A 20,808-nucleotide genomic window follows, 5' to 3' on the forward strand; every position below is an offset into this window, starting at 1 on the left:
TCAAGCTTTCAGGAATTGACTTTTATTAACTGATGGGTCATCCTAAAGCCTTGCATCACTCACCTGAACATACATGCCCTCCTTGAAGGATATGTGCAGTTACATCTTTGTTTAAACATTTTTTATTTTTATTAATATTTTTCACATTTTTACATTAGCAGCAATTTTCTAATCAAATATTTGATGCTGAGGATGTACACATGATGCAGCATAAACCTGTTAAGTCTTACTTTTGCCTTACAAAAGTATAGTATAAATCAATATATAAAATTCTGGGCATAATCGATGTCTACACACTAAAGGTATATTTCTAAATGAAATGATTTTCCAAAACAAATGGCTCTTAATTAACATATGTCATGTTTTGACATTATAAATTGCATGTCAATGGCTCCAAAAGTTGTCATTGTAGAAAATCACTTATATTTAAAAGGATTAAAAGACCTTTCATTTTGATATGGGGAAAAAACAATGGAAAAGGAAAATGCTCAAGTAATGTAGAAAGGAGAATTACTTTTTTTATTTGAATTTATGTTTTTGTATTTTACTTTTCCTTTCTCTGTTTTTTCAATTAATGTGATCATTTTAAATTCATATGACTACAGTAAAGTTCTGTCAGTTATTTTCCTGTCTTGTCTACCTGATGTATCTATTTTTCTAATTGGTTTTGAAAATCAATACAATCATTGTTCAAATGTCCCTTTCAGACTGTGGCTCTATGGCATATTTTTTCCCCATTATTCATTTTCCTGGAATGTTTTAATTGTCTTGAAGCAAACTGGGTGGACTGCTGAGACTGTAGCCAATGAAATGAAATCTTGGTTGAATGAATAAAAGTGTAAATTGCCTCCAACCAATCGATGGGCTGTGGGCAAATAAATATCAACATATTCTTTAAATTAACTAAACTGGCCGTAGTGCACTGAGTTCACTCTACCTAGTTGTCTCATTAGCCTAGCTTAAAAGCTAGCATTTGTACATATTAAAAAATGTTCATGCATTTATTTTATACTGAAATGATAACAGACTCAACCAGCATGTACCTGCTCAATGTTTCTGATGTGTACATATTAAATGCCTCAACTATTACACAAGAAAGTTGATGTGGTATTCTAGAATAGTCATATCACCATAGTGTTTTTGATGGTATGCCATGCTGGTTGTTGAGCCGTGATATGCAAACTGCTGTTTGCAGAGACTATACCTGACATTTTGGTAATCCATTTGAACAAGGTTTAACCACAGTAACTTTCTTAACATGTCAATTAGTTTGGCTCGAAATCCAAGTGAGCATTCAGTAAATGTTAAACAAGTGAGACCCTGACTCAAAATTCAGAAAACTACAAGCAGTTTGCAAAACAATAATGTAACACTCAGATACCACTCACTAAGCACTGAGTTTGAGTATGTTGAGATCATCTTTGGTATTACATTAAGAAATTAGGGCAAAACACTTATCCTAGCCTACACAACATTGTCAGGTGATTCCATATAACTGAAACATTTCCGTATTTTAAAAAGTATATCACTGTGCCAGAAAAAAAGAAATGCAAGTTTAATAGGATTTGCTGTCTTACATAATTTCTTTTCTAATACATGCCTGTTACAAATCAACATACATACAGTTTTCAAAAAAACAAAAAGCATCTGTGGTGGTACTGAGATCATCATTAACAGCACCTGCAGTAGTGCAGCTGTACAGTTGTGTGGAAATGTTTTGGAAATTATGCAATGCCTGGTGGGCAGAAACCACCTGAGACAATTTATTGAGTCCCAGGTGGTTACATACTGTTCAATCAAACCGGCATCACGGCAGCATTAGATCATAGGTGACATTTGAAGATGGTTGTGTGCTCCAGTGTGTTTTTTTTGGAAAGTGTGACTTTGTCAGGGATGGAAAAGAGCATAAACAGTTTACAACACAGAGTCATACATATCTGCTAGGATTTACACATCATAACAATAACAATACTAAGAATCATAGCCGTAATTATTTGGAATTAATAGCAATTATACAGTCAAAAAAACTACACTTGTGTTTTCATCTTTTCTTTCTTCAAAACAAAAAAAGAACAATTTATTTATATTTATATTCTTGAAGTTCTTTTTCTTTCAGGCTTTCTTACTAAGTGGGTAACATAAATACACTCTATTTACAGTGATTAGTTTACAGCCATTGGCCCAGCCTCTGAAGTTAAAATGTTTTTAGTTTGTCTCGAGTAAAAAGCACACAGAGGAAGGAGTGATGCAAGAGGAATGGTCCCAGTTAAAGGAAACAAAGACAGGGATCACGGAATGGATGTAATTGATTCTGTGGCTGTGAAACTGTGACCCCATCACAGACATCCCCTGTTTTAGAGTCATATAGTTCCATTCTACATGTGCAGAATATGTAAGAGATGGAAAGCCTCACCCTGTCAACCATTCGGGGCTACAGGGAGCTCCAGGTTTGCAGAACTCGTGCTGCAGGGGCACATAGGGTCCATCCCATGTTATTCTGTCACTGTTTTGTTTGTATTCTCTTCCCCCTCCCTCCCTTATATCATCAGTAGTGTCCCCAACACCATCCTGAACTGCTGTGTACAGCCTGCCAGCTCGTTCATCCTCTCAGTCATCTCTCTGGCTGCTCCAGGGGAGGGATACTGAAGTGCTGCTGTCTTTGTACTGATCACGATGTCTTTGAGTTTTTCACAGAGATTGTTGCTGCTCTGGGCCACCCGGGCCCTCACCTCCGGAGACTTGGCCTGACGTGATAGTGTGTCACCAATAAACACCAGCTTGTGCGCACTGAGGATGACAAATTTGCTGTGTGCCACAAAGATCTTTGGTGGCTGGTTGGAGTTTATGGCAGTAAAGAAGGCATCGATGGCATTTGTTACGGTGGTGATGTTCTGCTCACATTGCTCCTGGTAGAAGAGGAGGATCTGCTGGTCGCCGTGACATAGCTTGGAGGATGAGGGGCCTCCAGAGCTGTTATGGGCAAGCTGGTTTGCCAAAGGGTGGTGGGGGGGTGGGACCCAGCCCGTCATGTCATTATTGATTGGCCGGCTGACTTCCTGCTCCAACCGCTCAAACTGTGTAATCTGGAAGAAGACGAGGAGGAAGGACATACTTATTAGCTCTACAATGAGTAACTAATTGATCATCACTGAGAAAAATGTGCTGATGTATATGATCCTAAACATTTTGTTACTTTGCAGCTTTGCTGATGTTTTGTAACCAGGTGAAGCAAGGGAGAACATCTCTGAAAAAATGCTTTCATATCTGAGAGGCTGGCAGTGCAGATATTGATGATTTTCTGGCACTATGTATGATTTTGGCTCAGGCTGGGATGACATGTGTTTGATGTGGGAATGACGAGTTCCTTTGATTGTGAAGGTTCTCAGTCATCCAGGTCATGGTATATTCAAAAACAAAGCTAAAATAACATATTCCTCCTTAATTCGATTTTAATTATATAGTGTCAATAACAATACAAATTATCTCAAGACGCTATTAACAGGATGAAACTCTGAGCAGAACCCAACTCATATGGAGGCACCCATCTGCTTGTATGAAAGATTGATAATGAATACAAATAAAGCTGGTAGTGATACCAGTTGTTCTATTACAGGTAAGTTAGGGAAAGGGAGATAGAGAGAGGGACACTCAGCTATTAATATGCTATACTGTAGTAGCACACATATGCATGATTTGTAAAACAAGAAGAAATTAGAGGACGGGAGCTCAGTTCAAAAGAGAAGAGAGTAGAGGAAAGGTGCTCAGTGCATCATCTCTCAGCAACCTAGGCCTATACCAGCCAGGGGTCGCGTTAACTGGATATTTTCCGTCATTGACCGTTTTTTTAAAACTGTGATGGAAAAATCTGAAGGTCATTTGTCATTTTGACAAAATGGAGGAATCAGATGAAAGCACGTTGCTAGGACTGACGAGTTTTTGTGCAAATTGTGCAAAATAAAAGAGTTTGTATATCACAGAAGCACTTCAACCCTACGGTGCCATCTAAGAGCTGTTAGCGCTAGCAGTCCTGGTCCGAGTACGGACAAGAAGTTAATGAAATTTTAATGAAAATGAAATGCTATTGAATTGCATTATTATCATTTTAAAAAATTAAAGTGACGGGTAAAACAGGATTTTTATGACTCTGTCAGTCAAAATGACAGACAACAAAAAAGTCTAGCGCAACCAGCATAACTAAAGGATGGTACAACGTAACCTGAGCCAGCCCTAACTATGCTTTATCAAGAAGGAAAGTCTCAAGGCTATCCTTAATGTAGAGAGGGTCCCGAACTTAAACTGGCAGTGGATTCCAGAAGAGAGGTGCCTGGAAGCTAAAGGCTTTACCCCCAATTCTACTTTTTGAAACTCTAGGAACCACAAGTAAGCCTGCAAATTGATCTGTTGGGATCTCTTGGGCTCTATAAAATTATATGGATGTTTATGGATTTTACAGGGAGCCAATAAAGAGAAGCTAAAATTGTAGTATTTGCCGGGTCAAACATAACTCCAAGGTTCCTTAGATGTTGCATACTTTGTGTGCATCCATGAATGTACATTTGTTAAGCTGTGTACTGTAATGACAGAAATGATACAGACTATATGCTTGTGAAAATAAAATAGAAATGGCACATTTTAATCTCTGTAAGTTCAGTCTGTTCATTACCAGAGTATTTCTCTGTAATACAATTAAATTGGGTAAAATGTGAATAAATGCATTGCAGTTCAATATAAATCTTAAAGGTTATCTATAACTATAAGGTTATATATAAAAACTGTGCTTAATGAACAAGATGATTAAGGGGTTGGAATATGGGTACTGAACTTGACACTCTTCTTTGAAAACTGTCTTGATGCTTTTCAGTTCCAGTTTGTAAGGTAGGAGGAGGACAACAGGTAGCAGACAAAGTGGGGGTTTTGTTGCATGGTTACCTTGCCAAAACACAATTCTTTCCCCCACCACTTTCCTTGTGGGGACATCCACATACTGGTGGAATGTGGGCAGAATAACAATGTAGAATTTCTAAAAATTGTTTTCTATTACAGATAAGGCTTCCTAAAAGCTTTACACTGTAGCAACAATATGTCACAACTGTGTGCGGCAGGTTGTCTCCTAGTAGCCAAGCACCATAAAGGAGCTGAAATTCTGATTATGCTTTTAATGACCACAGTTGACCGACTCATTTAATCTTCCACGTATGGTCACACGAATAGAACAAATAAAGTGAAAGTTGTACACTGAGGGAGGAGAGGACAAGTAAGCACAGAGACAGGTACCTGTTGCTGTTCCAGTTGTGTCTTGTTTTGTCGGATAATGTTGCCTTTCTCCAGCAGCTGTCTTTGGTTTTTTTCAAACTCTTCCTTTCCCTGGAAGAACAATGCACAGACAAAGAGTTATGTCATTTGTCTTAGTTACAGCCCAAACTTGAAAACACATCACAAGTAACGTATGACTTATGTCTCACTGATAAACAGGACCAGCAAGAACAATACTGGAACTAACTTACAACAGGGCCACAAACTATTGTGCAGAGTTGGCCTTTCCTGAATCACGCTGATCAACTTCTCAGCAATGTTTTCACTCCAAATGTTTGTGAAAATTGGCACTGCTGCCAGTTCAACATACTCAACTGGCTGATAAGCAACCAACAAGGATAAGACTAGTACCAAGGGTGTGGGACAAATTACAAAAATCAGGTCCACAGACGTGCATCAATGACTCAATGCTATCTAATGGCTTTGTAATAATACTACACTTTTTCCAAACTTTACTCAGAATGAACAAATCCATCAAAAGAGGTTTGCACTTCGTTCTGCTTGTTCTGGAATTCATGCTGGTTATTATTACTTCTTTACTACCAGCTTCCGCTGGCAACCAAACTGCTCAGATTGGTTCCAGTGTAGTCTTATTATCAAGCTAAAATGCATCAAGTTGCATTAAAGTGTTTAAATATTGTGTGTCAGTGCGTACTTGTAGGTGCACGTAGTCATAGTCTTCCATCCAGCCTTGCTCTGTGGTCTCATATGGGCTGTCCACAACCTCCTCCTGCTCTGCAGATGTAAACTTTGGTGGAGAGGGGAGAGGCCGTGATTGAATGTTCACCTTCTCTCCTCCCTGAAAGTTTCCACTTCCTGATCCTGTCATGTTACCACTGATCTCTCCTGGGATTGGAGGAAGAGGTAGCTGCTGCTGCTGCCGGGTGCTTCGTTTGAAGAGTAGTGAGGCATTACCGTGGAGAAACGAAGCAAGCTGCTTGGTGTCATCAGGTATGCCTCGTGCAGTCATGATTAGTCGATCTAAGTCATCCCCTCCGGCTGGCGGTGTTGTGAGTGCCGTATGTGACCAAGATATTGTGTCTAAGCTCTGAGTATGTTGAATCAAATTCTGGAAGACCTCTTCCATCTTCCCTACCTGACGGCCCAGCTTGATCTGCAGTGAACGGTCCGTGGCCTGGGCTGCATTTGCCACTGCTCCCCTAGCAAATTCCAGGAAGTCTCTGACAGTGGCACGCACCCGGTCTGCAGCCTGATGAATGGAGGGGAGATTCCCCTCCAGGTAAGCAGGGCATCTCCAATTACCTGTGATGAATGACATCATGAGGGAAATGCTGGACTCAACAGCTTGCTGGAGGCGGGTCAGACGCTCCATGGCCTGATCCAGGTCCAAAATGAGGGGTTTCCCTGGAATGGTGCCAGAAGCAGTAAGTGAGGAAGTATCACGGACTGGGACTAGGTCTAATGATGAAGCTGAGTGGTTGCTCCGTGTGCTTCCTGTACTGGAAGCAGACAGCCGCTTGAAAGACATGGTCAGCTCGTCACTGGTTGACTGGGCATCACGTACAACCTGCAAAACAAACCACCACTGAAATAATACAGAGACATTGGACAAATGCAGAATGCAAGCTAAACTAGCAGTGCTAGCTGTGTTAATTCAATCAGTTACTAAGAAGTATTCATTGATTTATATGTTTTATTCTTTGCTGTTTGTAATATTGGTAACAGCAAATGTTGGAGAGAACTGGAGAATGACACAGAGCAAATGAGTGTGTGCCCATGTGGTAGCGTCCTTACAGGTTGTATCGACTTTGACTATGTTATATTTATGAAGAAACAAAACACGAACCTAAAACATCGTAAAGTCTTATTCTGTGACAGCTGACTGGTAGTCAATATCACTTAAAAATCATTACTATTACTATCAGTACTACTAAGAAGGACAGCTGCAATTCATTAACAGATAACTACTTGTTCGTCTGTGGCTAAAAGACAACAGACAAGGCAAAGGTGCCGTAATGATACATTATCAACAGAGCACAATGACATGGACACTGGGTTTGAAGTTTGCAATAGTAGGTAACAGGCCCTTCTCTGCTATTAAATAAAGTCAATATTTGTGACCATTGTGACAATAAACATTGTAATTGCTGCAGGTTGAGAATTAAAAATGTATGACAATTTTATTAATGGTTTATTAACATGACAAATAAACCTAGACCTCTATCTACAGGCTTGGCAAACACTACGTAGGATTGGCCCTCTAACTGTCATACCTGTGGTGGGACATCATAGACAAACTCTTCTCCCCTCTCCCCATCTTTCTCCTCTCGTTCCCGTGGAAAGTCATAAACATCCTGGGCAGGCTGAACTCTGGAACGCAAGATGGCTGGGATATCATAGATCTCCTGGGGGGCTTGGCTGACCCCACCCCTCTCGCCATGATAATGCTTATCAGTCAGGATGGGGGGCGGGACGTCATACACATCTTCTGGAATTGGTGGCTCGTTGTCATCATCAGTAAAGTTATTGTGCAGGTACTGGCCAGGAGGGATGGAAACTTGGGGCTGGAGTTTGGCAAAGTGGGGTGGCACGTCATAGGTTTCCTCACTGATTGACTGAGAGTCAGGGACATCTTTACTTACAGATGGAGGAAAGTCATAGACCTGAAGACGCATAGGGAAAGAAATATTCTGTATTACAATACAACAAGTGTACTTTTATTGTTTGCATTACAGTATGTGTGTAAAAAATACATTATTTTTTGTTGTTTTTCGGTAAAGCTGTTTGTCATATTACACCTGATCAGTCTAAATCACATTATTTTTCACAGTATCTATTTGTGTACTGGTATGTGGTATATACATGTGGTATATTTTACACAGTATATTCACACATTTTAAACACAGACAAATGACAATTACATTTAAAAATAATACCATGAATAGTTTGTTTTTCTTTATAAATACTGGCATATGTTAATCAAATTGCACTAAATAAGAACAAATAATATCAATATTTGGGGTGACCACCCTTTGCTTTGCTAAAGCACCAACTCTTTTCAGTACAAAAGCATACATTTTTTCAACTCAGGTTGTTCAGCGAGCCTGGTGTAGTTTAATCTCGTTATATTATAAAACATCTTTTATAAGGAGGTTTTGGGGTCTCCAAGCCTCCTACCATATCTGCATCTTAAAAAAAAAAACTTTTCCTTATATGATTAAATTTTAGTTCCTCTTTTCTATGTAGGAGAAACATCCAGGAAAAATCCGGTATGTCTAGTAAAGGTGTTAGGAATTGAACTCCTTGGTGGCAGAAGGAGTACAGAGTCTTAATGCTAACTTATGCCAAATAGTATGCAAGCTACCCACGTATACAGTATATTCAAATCCTAAGCAACTGTATCAAAACTGATATATTGCACAATTATTTCCAAATTCAAAGCCTTACTGTCTGTTGTGGGTTCCTGTCTGTGCTGGCTGGGCTGTCATATATATCTTGACCACTAGAGGGACCCTTCACCACCATGGGAGGGGTATCATACACCTGGACACAGAGGAACAGACAGACATAAATAACATTTTTTATACATATTACATTGGGGGCTGGAGCCTATCCCAGCTGTCACGGTGCGAGAGGCCTGCGATAGACTGGACAGGTCTCCAGTCTATCGCAGGCCTAACACAGAGAGACAGACAACCATTCACACTCACACTTACTGTCAATTTAGAATCACCAATTAACCTAACCAGCATGTCTTTGGACAATGTGAGGAAGCTGGAGTACCCGGAGAGAGCCCACGCAGACACAGGGAGAACATGAACATGTATCTGGCTGTGTTTTGCAAATGACAAAAATACGGGAGGGCAAAGACATCGCTTGGAAGGTCTAATATAAGGTGGCCGAGCTGATGTGACATAATGTTTTCTAATAAAAAGTGACAAATACAGATAGACATCACTCTGCACACTAAAACATTTACTTGTAATTGACAAAGCAACATATATCCAGACTTTCCATCTGGACCAATTAAACTGTTTGATTAGAACTCGGTAAGGTCTTTATGAGTGCTACAGTTAATTATTATAACAGATGTGATTATAGATATTAATCACACGGAGCATTCTGACCTGTGTGCTGTACTGCTGACGGGTGGGAGGCACATCATATATGTCCTGCTGAGACGGGGGAAGATGTCTTGGCGGGACATCATACTCATCCTGGTCTGGTTTCACCACGTCATACACGTACACCTGTCCAACACGGGTAGGAACTACCACCTAGACACAGAACCACAAAGAATGGACAGGCAGGTAAGAGTAAAGACAAGTCATACATTAGTCTTAAGGTTAGGATGGATCAATACTTCAACACTTAGGGTACACCCCCCCGCCCCCACACACACAAAAAAATATTACTGCAAAATTAAGTCCTATCTTCTTCTATGGACATAGTCCATGTAGTCAATTTCTCTAAAAAACACATTAAGCATGCATAGATACAGACCCAAAGGCCCCCACTAACAACATTCTGTTTCCAGACACCACAGGACACCCTCAGAAGGCCCATGTCCATTCTCTGATGAGTCACAACTGTTTTGGAGGCACAAGGGAGACCTGCACAATTAGGCAAGTGGTCGTAATGTTATGCCTGTGTACATATTACTAGGCAACCAGCAAGGCTGACAATATACAACCAAATTATGACAGTCTGTTTTATTAGAGATGAGTTTCATTCTCATATTTGAATGCATTGCTCTAAACCAGCGCTTCCCAAACTTTTTTGGCTGCGCATGACCCAACCGGGTTGATGCACCCTCAACACCTCAAAAAAAATAAATAAATAAAAAATTTAAAACACAACAGTGTTTTTTAAAGCCATATTAAAGGCGGCATGTTTAATCACACTCAAATGACCAGAACACACATATAACAAAATAATTACAACAATACGCTCTCAAATTTGAAACACTGTAACATTTTCAATATAATGCAACAAAGTTATGCACAAGCTTCCACTTTTAAGAGCAAAGAAGATGGATGACAGGCTCAGGCTCAGAGACAGAAAGCAGATAAGTTGGGGGAAGTGTTATACTATTTTCAGGCGCGTTAAATAAAAATTGCAGCAACTTCAAATGGCCGCGGAGCTAACACAACCCCGGCATCATAGCACAGCAGTTATGGAAATAAAATTAGAACGGCAGTGATTTTAATTAAATTGCAATTACGTTACACACGACCCACAACATAAATAACAAAGAGCATAGGCTCAGGAACAGATGAAAAAAATAGGATCCATCTGAGGATTTTCGAGTGTCTCAGCTAGGTGCACATACAGTGTGTAGAAGAAGATAACTTCTTCTCTGCCATTAGATTTTTCATCTCGCGCACCCTCTAGAGCACCACACTTTGGGAATCCCTGCTCTAAACTACACATTAAATGCACACAGGAAACATACATGGTATACAACACAGCAAAAGTAACCCTCTTAGTACCATCCATTATGCTCTCATTCTCTTACCCCATCATAACGTACTATAACATTTCTATGCATTGGTTAAACCAAGCATTAGCAAAATAAACAGAGCATCATTCACTTCAGTTCAATTTAATTTATTAATGTCACTTAATGGCTTCATTACTGATAAACGTAGTAGTTTAAAAATAAAATGACACAGTCTACTTTAATCCATGGATGAAAACGCAAATTAGAACACATTTTGCTTTCTAGAGGAATAATTTCCCCACCAGTTGTGTGTTTTTGAACCACAGAGAATCTGTATTTGTTTTACACAGACATTTTGACTATACAGAATCAGGGAAAACAAATCTTTTGCTTTAGCTCATTGTAAGACACTTTGCTAATTGTCAGATGTCTCTCACACTAACAAAGACTACTCCTACACCCACTGGATGAAAAGGGTTGATGGATTTTACTTGAGTTAAGCTGACTACCAAGAGGTGGGTGACCAGCGATTAACTTGAATTAGAATGAGGATGGGGGTGAAGATAGAGGCATGATTAATTAAGAGGTCAAATGGTGAATGAGTTGGTGCACAAGTATGCGGAAATGTGCTCTGAAAATGTTCCTATTTACTATTTTAACTGAAGCTCATAAACTGTCAGCAGCAAAGTGATGGGAAGCAAGCAAATAATTTTGAATGGATGGTACAATACAGATATTGTAAAATACTGCAGTGGAGTTCAAAATGAAATGCAAGCCGATAATTATGCTGATCAGACTAATGCAGTTGACCAGCAGCTCAAGAGGATAGCCTTAGCCACAGGGCTAAGTAGGGGCTGATGGACAGGTCATCAAAGGTTGAGGAATATGGAACATTTTTGCAGGACAGAGAACACCAGTAGTTATGATGAGTCAATTCACTTCATTCATTATTAGCCTTAATTATTAGCTAAACTATTAATAATTGCATTACAGACCAGCACAAAGATGTGAGTATTACAATACTTATTCAGGAATGAGTGTCACGTTTCTTGTGACCATTTTTTCCCAATGGTACGCGATCTACCTGCACTGCCTTCGCGATCGACGTAATGGGCACCCCTGGTGTATCAGCTTATTGGTCTCAGTGATGGCCCTGACATGATCCATGCCTACTGGCTGAAGAAGCTAACTGCACTCCATGAACGCCTAGCAGCACAGATGAACCAGCTGGGATGGGTCCCACCCAGAGTGGCTAACCCAGGGCAGGATAGTCCTAATCCTGACGGACCCTCAGAAGGGACCCATCCCATCCAACTACCAGCCAGTAACTTGTCTCTCCACAACATGGAAGGCCCTGTCATGCATCACCGCGGCTAAGATGAGTAAGCACATAGCCCAATACCTGAGTGGGTTTCAGAAGGGAATTGGTAGCAACACCAGAGGAGCGAAGCACAAGCTACTGGTCGGTAGAGCAGTCGCCTGAGACTGTAAGAACAACAGACCAAACTGTGCACCGCCTGGATCGACTACAACAGGGATTCCCAAAGTGTGGTGCGCGCAAGATGAAAAATGCAATGGCGGAGAAGAAGTTATCTACTTCTACGCACCGTATATGCGCAACTAACTGAGCCAGCTGCGCTGCACTTGAAAATCGTCAGATGGATCCTCATTTTTTTTATCTGTTCCTGAGCCTATGCCAGGGGCGGACTGGGGGGGGGGTTTGGGGGGCGGGAGTCATTGACGGACCGGACCACTTCATGCAAGGTGTGTGGAGCCAGCCAGCCAGCAACACAAGTTTCATGTACCTTGATGAAAAAAACTGCATTTGATATTGTTTTGGACCATAATCATATAGTAATCACTGACCTGAACCCTTAAGTAGCCTAGAGTAAAACAATTACAGCAGTATAGTGATTTTACAGCATGTAGTGATTTTAATGCAAACAGGTCATTGATACAATCAAATTTAGCCGACCAATTTGCCAGGCTGTTAGAACTGAATGACACTGACTGTCTATACCATGAGTAAACCACTAGAGGGCAACATAATAACAACAATAAGCCCATTTCAATAAAAATGTTACTTAAAAATAGACAGCGCTGGCTCTCAATCCACCAAAGCTGTCTTGCATCGTTAGCGCAGTGTGATTGGCTATCGGCATAGGCAGTGATACGTGAACACAGGTATAGCCTATCACAACAATAGCCGCCGGACGCAGCCCCCCAGCGGACTATATGTTTATATAGGTTCTTTCCGTGTGGGTGCTTTTTCAGTGAGCTTTAATGTCAGATAAACAAGACTAAATGTGTTACCCCACACGGAAAGAATTTTTCCCCCTTTCTTTTTCTTTTTCTCATGGCCGGGCCGGAGAACGCCAGTCCGCCCTTGGCCTATGCTCTTTGTTATTTATGTTGTGGGTCGTGTGTAACTTTATATATAAACAGATAGGTTTTAATATAGGTTTTGAATATATGTGACATACATAAAATTGGCCGTTTTCACATATACACATATATATATATATAACGTACATATGCAGCATATATGCACAGATAAACTGCATATAGGTTTCATATAGGTTCTTTCCGTGTGGGTATATGAGGAAATATGAAGCCTATATGCATATATGTATAGCTTATATGCGTATATATGAAAACAGCCAATTTTATGTGTGTCACATACATTCAAAACCTATATTAAAACCTATATGTTTATATAGGTTCTTTCCGTGTGGGATGAGATGAGGCAACCAGTACTTCTGCCTCATGGAAGAGGTTGTTGCTCTTCTTCTACGCTGAGTCAACTGTACAGCCGTGGTCCGTTGGGATTTTACTATGTACATGATCTTTTCTCTGTGTGAAAACTGAAAATAGAAGATTGTATATCTAAGCTTAAAACTTTCTTACAACTAGACCTTCAGCCAAAACAGATAGATAAGATATATAAAAGATATTTTGTCTGTATTAAAAATGGATCAGATCACCAGAATATTTAACAACTCAATATTACTATATGTAATATATGTTTGATTAAGGTTTTAAATTCAAATATTTCCATTTGTGTTTATTTTTCTCACTGGGTACTTTTCTGTTGAATGAGTATGAATGAACCGTGGAATTGCGACAGCAAACGCGTGCTCTCTCTTATTCTTGCTCTTAACCGCTATAAATTTAACATTGTTCCTTTGGCCAAATATGCACCTTATACCTGTAGGTATAAGGTGCATATTTGGCGAGTCAGTGTGAAAGTGAGTCAGTGTTCCTTGGGTAGTGTGAACACACTGCATCCTGGGCCACATTAAAGACCATCTACTCAGCAGGGGTTTGAGTCAGTGAGGTTTTCCCTCATGCAATCAGAAAAACACACACAACGCTATTATCACCTAGAAAGGAAAAAGCACTTGCATCTGTTAATTAGTAATGAGAGCCTTTAAGATATTGCGTCCTTGTAGCTGTTAACTAACTAAATATTAACTACATCAAGCAAGAATTGGCATGTATAAGGAGTTACTTGGCATTAAGTGTATGTCCTCAATCACCTCAGTCGGTGTCTTTATTTACCGTAGGTGGAGATTACAGGATGGAAGATTCCAAGTTTCTAGTTATAATATGGATTTTGCACAGGTCTCAAAAATAAATCGTCAGGGCGGACATTAGGTGCTGTACCGACTAGTCGACTAGTCAGCTTTGCTGCTGGGCAATGACACTTTGAACAAGAAGTCAACTAGACGTCGATCACGTGACAATAACAACATGGACGCAGAAGTCATTGCAGCAAACCAGCAGCAGTTCCTCAAGTGTGTAGAAATACTTGCTCATTCTACCGTAACATGCCGAATATGTAAGTCAGTCCCGAAATACAACAAATGTACTACTGCAATAAACACTCATCTGAAAAGGCATCCGCTAACGCAAGCAGATCGGTCCAAATCATCATTCGGAAAGGGCTTCGGAGATATACCGCTTTTGTGTCCGGGCTAATTTATATTATCTTACAACACGCTGCGAAGCACTATTAGCCAAAATTTTTGTCATATCTGTGTTTTCACTCATTCTCACCAATGTTGATTTCCTTTCTCTGTCCCAGGGATCAACCAGAGCTGTGGCTGAGGTCTGATTAAATATGTTCAGAGATTGCTCTCTCAGGTGTGCTGGGAGCAATCTTTCAACAATCCATTAAATATAAAACAAATAAATATGAGTTAAAATAAGCATTAACACATCAAATAAACCACGAGTAAAACTGTGAATTAAAAAACTGTGTTAGAAAATAAAATTCAAGATATCCTGCTCAACTTGGACTGAAGGCCAGTGAGAAGAAGTCGACTTTAAAAAATCCAAAGTCGTTCAACCCCATCATGACCTGAGGCAACATGTGTTGCACATATGCACACCTTTGGCCAACCTAACGAGCACGTCTTTGGACGGTGGGAGGAAGCCAGAGTACCTGGAGAGAACCCATGCAGACACAGGGTGAACATGCAAACTGACTATGACTTCCAACTCTTCCCAGCATGCTCACCTACAACAGACATTAGCAACTAGGGGTTGTACCGATTAGTCGACTTTACTGCTTTGCTGTACCGTGAGGCTTTAAACAGGAAGTCGCCTAGTCGCCGATCATGTGACAGTAACAATACGGACGCCTCCGAGAAGACAGGTTCATCAATTGTGTGAAATACTTAACTTAAGATGAAGCCCATTCTACCGTGACATGCACAACAAGTAAGTCAGTCCTGAAATACAACAAAAGTGCCCTTGCAGAAAAACCTCCATAGCTTCTTTTGTGTGAGACCCTACGGTATGTATTCAGGTCAAGAATATAGAATTCTTTGTTGCAAAGCATTACTCTCTACTGTGCTTTTTATGTGCGACGTCATTGACTAGTCGACATTGACTCAACTTTCACCACATATTAGTCGACTTTTAAAAAATCAGAAGTTGATAAACCTCACATATCGATTAACTATTTTTCTCTCATGGACTAATATGGTATACAATATATATCTAACTGAGCACTATTACGATGACAGACACAGGCTTGAAACACCCTAAACATAGCCACATACCTGCAGGGGAGGCTCAAATCTCCTAGTCCACATTTCTCATGTTCTGACCTAACAGGCCTTCAAGTGAGCTATATACACTGCCTGGCCAAAAAAAAGTCACCACCTGGATTTAACTAAGCAAATAGGTGTGAGGCTCCTGTTGGATAATTACTGCATGGGCGATTATCTTTCAGCTGGAAACAAGTTATTTAACCCCAACTGATGCAATGAGTAGCTTCTCATTTCTTAAACAACTATGTCGAAAGACACATCCTGTGGTCATGGAAAAGATGTTAGTCTGTTTAAGAAGGGTCAAATCATTGGCATGCATCAAACAGAGAAAACATCTAAGGAGATTGCAAAACTACTAAAATTGGGTTAAGAGCCATCCAACACATTAATAAAAACTGGAAGGATAGTGGGGAACCAGCTTTGAGGAAGAAATGTGGTGGGAAAAAATTCCTGATTGATCATCACGATCACTTAAACATTTGGTGAAACAAATTGCAGAAAAACAACAGTAGAACTCAGGGCTATGTTTAATAATGAAAGTAAGAGCATTTCCACATGTACAATGTGAAGAGAACTCAAGGGATTGGGACTGAACAGCTGTGTAGCCTTAAGAAAACCACTAATCAGTGAGGCTAACTGGAAAAAAAGGCTTCAATTTGCTAGGGAGCATAAAGATTGGACTCTGGAGCAGTGGAAGAAGGTCATGTGGTCTGATGAGTCCAGATTTACCCTGTTCCAGAGTGATGGGCCCATCAGGATAAGAAGAGAGGCAGATGAAGTGATACACCCATCATGCCTAGTGCCTACTGTACAAGCCTGTGGGGGCAGTGCTATGATCTGGCGTTGCTGCAGTTGGTCAGGTCTACGTTCAGCAACATTATGTGCCTGAATTTACTGAATGACCAGGTTATTCCATCAATGGATTCTTTCTTCCCTGATGGCACGGGAATATTCCAAGATGACGATACCAGGATTCATCTGGCTCAGATTGTGAAAGAGTGGTTCAGGGAGCATGAGACATTATTTTCACACATGGATTGGCCACCACAGAGTCCAGACCTTAATCCCATTGAGAATCTTTGGGATGTGCTGGAGAAGGCTTTGCGCAATGGTCAGACTCTCCCATCATCAATACAAGATCTTAGTGAAAAATGAATGCAACACTGGATGGAAAAAAAATCTTGTGACACTGAATAAGCTTATCGAAACAATGCCACAGCGAATGCATGTTGTAATTAAAGTTAAAGGCAGAGGAAGAAAGTGCTTGAACTTAAGTCATGAATGGTGATAATAAATATTCTGTTCTTATCAGTTGCTTTAAAAGAAATGAGTCATAAGACCATATACACATCCAAAGATAGTTTTCTGTCTTCACAATCATATTTAATAACAAACGCAGAGTTACTTTATACTATCCTCCTTCTCTTACCTTGCCAAGGGGCTTGCTGCAGCTCTCCCAGTTCTTCTTATCCAAGGAGGGAAGCACCTGGTATACATCCTGGGCAGCTCCTGTCCCCCCGGCTGGAGCTGCTACATGGCCTGGCCCTGTGCATGCAGTGGGGGGAATCTGGTAGATGTCCTGTGAAGACAGCTGGTACTGTCTCTGGCCTAAAGCTGGGGCCTTGCTGGGTGGTCCTTGCCAGACCTGTGTAGGGAGTCCACCTGGACCAGAAGGAATTTGATACACACTTTGACCGCTTGGCTTGGGACCGTGGGAGGGGGGCATCATGTAGACAGGATCAGGGTTGGGCTGTGCAGAGCTGGGAATGGAGTAGGCTGTGTGCATGGATGTGTACTGAGCTGAGGGGAGAGACTTGTTGGCAAACCCAGAGGAAGACATAGTAGCAGCAGATGATGGGGCAGGTGTTGGTGTGGCATAGGTGCTCTGAGGGAGGAGCGGTCGCTGAACCTGGGAAGTGGAACAGGAAACAGCTGGATCTGGTGTAGCAGGTGAGGGCTGTTGCTGTTTCTTACTGTCATACATGCCGACCAGGATCTTGAGACGGTTCCCAGGGACAATGCCTTGGCGGCCATGGAGTGAGCAGAGCCACCAGCCATCCAGTCCCTGTGTGTCACGCTCCAACACTGTCATGATATCACCCTTGCGGAAGGACAGCTCATCTGGAGATTCTGCGACGTTGTCGTACAATGCTTTGGCCAGCACGTTCTATACAGATGAACAGACAGACAAATGTGAATATACTGTGTGTACTCAAAATTGCTCAACTTCCCAACTACCATTAAATGAGTTGTTATAAGACAGGAGACAGACATTCTCATCAAATGCATAATAGTATAACATTTCCTCCTTAGCCACACGTAGACTTATGTATGGTTAGATGTTGGAAAAGATAAATAAACAACACAGATTGGCAACCAAAGCAACCAAAACATTTACAGGACAGGGACAAAACAGCTGGTGCAGGAAACAAAACAAAGAAAAAAGTATAAATAAATAAAATGCAGCAAGTAGAGACACACAAAGAGAGAGAAGACAACAATAAATCATTGCTAATTAGTTTTTTGTAATGATATAGGCATAATAGTATAGCAATACTGATGTATATATATATATGGATGTAAACCACTGGCAGGGTCTGAGAAAATCTGGGGCACCAGAGACACCTGAGCATTGAAGTGCTTGTATGCGCTTATGTGTATATCCTAATTAACATTACAAAAGCCCAATATTGATATTTGTGAGTGGAGACGAACATGTATGGAATGAGCTGATCTGATTTTTAATGCCATTTGTTTTTCTGCTGAGATATGATTTGATAATAGAAGGTGCCACTGAGATAGAGATTTTTGTTCTGTCTTTCCAATTTAGGAGGACTGTCTTTTCAGGAATTGTTAGAGTGATCAATATGGGATGTTCATATTTCAGTGGCAGTTCAACCTCAGAAAGGTCTCCTAGCAGATATACAGATGGGGAGGCTGGATACTGACACCCATAGCTAGTGAACTTTCTGAGTTGATGGGCAGAGCCAGATGGCATGAAAGTAATCATCTATAGCGTTTGTTGTGAAGTGTGAACAGGTGTAATTTTCTGTAATTCCCATTTTGTGTAATATGTGTTGGGTTACATGGACTGTGTGCAGAATTTTGTATTGAATAAGTTGCAGTTTGGAGTTTTGTGACATTGAGAAGATGTTGCAGATGGTTTTGAAATGTATGGTGTTTTTTTTTTTGTTTTTTTTTAATTAGTGGAATATCTGTTTTCTAAGATCTTCCTGCCACTCCCTTCCACCATCAACAATCAGCTCAAATTTCTTGAGGCTGTAAGTACCTCTTCTACTTCCTTTGTACAACCAACACGGAAAGAACCTATATGAGGATATATGCGCATATATGAAACCTATATGCAGTTTATCTGTGCATATATGCTGCATATATATAGCATATATGCGTATATATGAAAATGGCCAATTTTATGTATGTCACATATATTCAAAACCTATATTAAAACCTATATGTTTATATAGGTTCTTTCCATGTGGGAATCCATGTGAGTATTTCATATTTTAAAGGCATCTGACATTTTAATATTTCCAACATTCCGTGAACAGAATGGGGATCACATTGCATTGGTGTCAGGGTTTTGTATGCATCATTATTAGTCACTGCCTGCGCAGCAAAAGCAAACACACTCATAGTAATGTCAAGAAGGTACACATCATGACGGAAATGGTTAAATGCTTACTAGTTATACTATCACTTTAGACACACAGCTTGCCTATTCATAGTTGGACTTTTCTTGACACTGAAGGCCTGTTCAGGACTCAACATTGGGCTTAACAAAACAGAGGCAGACACTTGATTCTAACATACTTCATAAATTTGTTCACAAAAATGTGCTTGAAAATTGTATATTATATTCTTGGTACCCACTAATAATATCAATTTAACATATCAGCAGGAGTGGATGGGGAGGGGGGGCTCATGACACAGACCAACCAGCCACAAAACCAGAGCGAGGGCGAGAGCGAGAGCAAGAGTGAGAGCGAGCAGAGCAAGAAAGACACACACAGCAACAGAGAAAGAGAAAAAGATAAGAGATAGGAAGGAAGTGATGTACCAAGATGGGCAGATTATATAACAGGCGATGCGACCACCACAACTGTTTCTTGCTTTTACACCACAATAGTAAAAGCAAGAAAACATAACGAGGCATATCTGTCCCTAGACCGTACAATCACTATGGTCGAAACAGAGTTGGAATGTGATCTAAAGAAGATTGGAATGTAGTTAATGTCTGAAAGCACTACTTGAAAGCAATCTAAAGTCCAATCTTTTTGGAAATCGATTTTATTATTTTAGAAAGAAAAACAAATACTTGATAGGATTTATATATGCAATTAATTCAAAACAAAGAAGGTATGACTCATCTGGGGTGGGTGGAGTCGTTTACAATATTTTCTTATTAATGACATTTTTGGTGGAGAATACATCATATTATACAAACATCATCATTATTCAATTCAGGATCTTTTTACTTGTCTTCATAGAGTGCTACAAGTGCCATGTAATTAACAGTGCACGTCTCCATAGAAGACTGCCACCTCAAACGTGTGTTGTAGTTGTACACTGTAAGACATTTGAAACTTGGTCTAAAGGGAAAGACAATCAAAACACGTTATGTCCTGATTTGATGTAACATGGGCAGCTGTAGCCCAGTGGGTAGAATGGGTTGTCCAGGAACCAGGGTTAGAGGTTTGATCACAGGGAAATGACCACAGGTATGAATGGGTGAGCATTTAGGTAGACCAGTAGATAGAATAGTAGAAAAGCGCAATATAAATACAAGACCATTTCAGAAGTTTACACATTCGTAACCTACATTAAAAAAATACATTTGCAACTCCTGTCAAATGGGAAGATCAAAAGCACCGTGTGGGTAATATGCGTTTATATATGAAACGTCAGGAACCACTTCTGAAAATGGTTTGGCCCACCATAGGGCCAGATTAGGGCCAGATCTGGTTGCAGTTCGGCTGAGTTGTGGACCCTATGTGGCACACATGTTGGATG

The 20,808-nt window shown here is 40.4% G+C and overlaps 1 protein-coding gene across 2 annotated transcripts in view; it reads right to left on the reverse strand.

Moving 5' to 3' along the window:
• Positions 1–1,533: 1,533 nt before the first annotated feature.
• The window catches only part of bcar1 (BCAR1 scaffold protein, Cas family member), a 41,262-nt gene continuing 21,987 nt past the window's right edge, over positions 1,534–20,808 (reverse strand). For both annotated transcript variants that reach the window (XM_084555821.1, XM_084555820.1), the window contains exons 2-8: positions 17,207–17,944; positions 9,402–9,551; positions 8,722–8,817; positions 7,548–7,937; positions 5,969–6,841; positions 5,275–5,364; positions 1,534–3,083 (exon numbers count right to left, since the gene is read on the reverse strand). In XM_084555821.1, the coding sequence (XP_084411947.1) occupies positions 2,538–3,083; positions 5,275–5,364; positions 5,969–6,841; positions 7,548–7,937; positions 8,722–8,817; positions 9,402–9,551; positions 17,207–17,944 (2,883 nt within the window). In that variant the 3' untranslated portion in view covers positions 1,534–2,537. The remainder of the gene's footprint in view (positions 3,084–5,274; positions 5,365–5,968; positions 6,842–7,547; positions 7,938–8,721; positions 8,818–9,401; positions 9,552–17,206; positions 17,945–20,808) is intronic.

This window comes from Chelon labrosus (assembly GCF_963514085.1).
Source record: "Chelon labrosus genome assembly, chromosome: 11".
Lineage (NCBI taxonomy): Eukaryota > Metazoa > Chordata > Actinopteri > Mugiliformes > Mugilidae > Chelon > Chelon labrosus.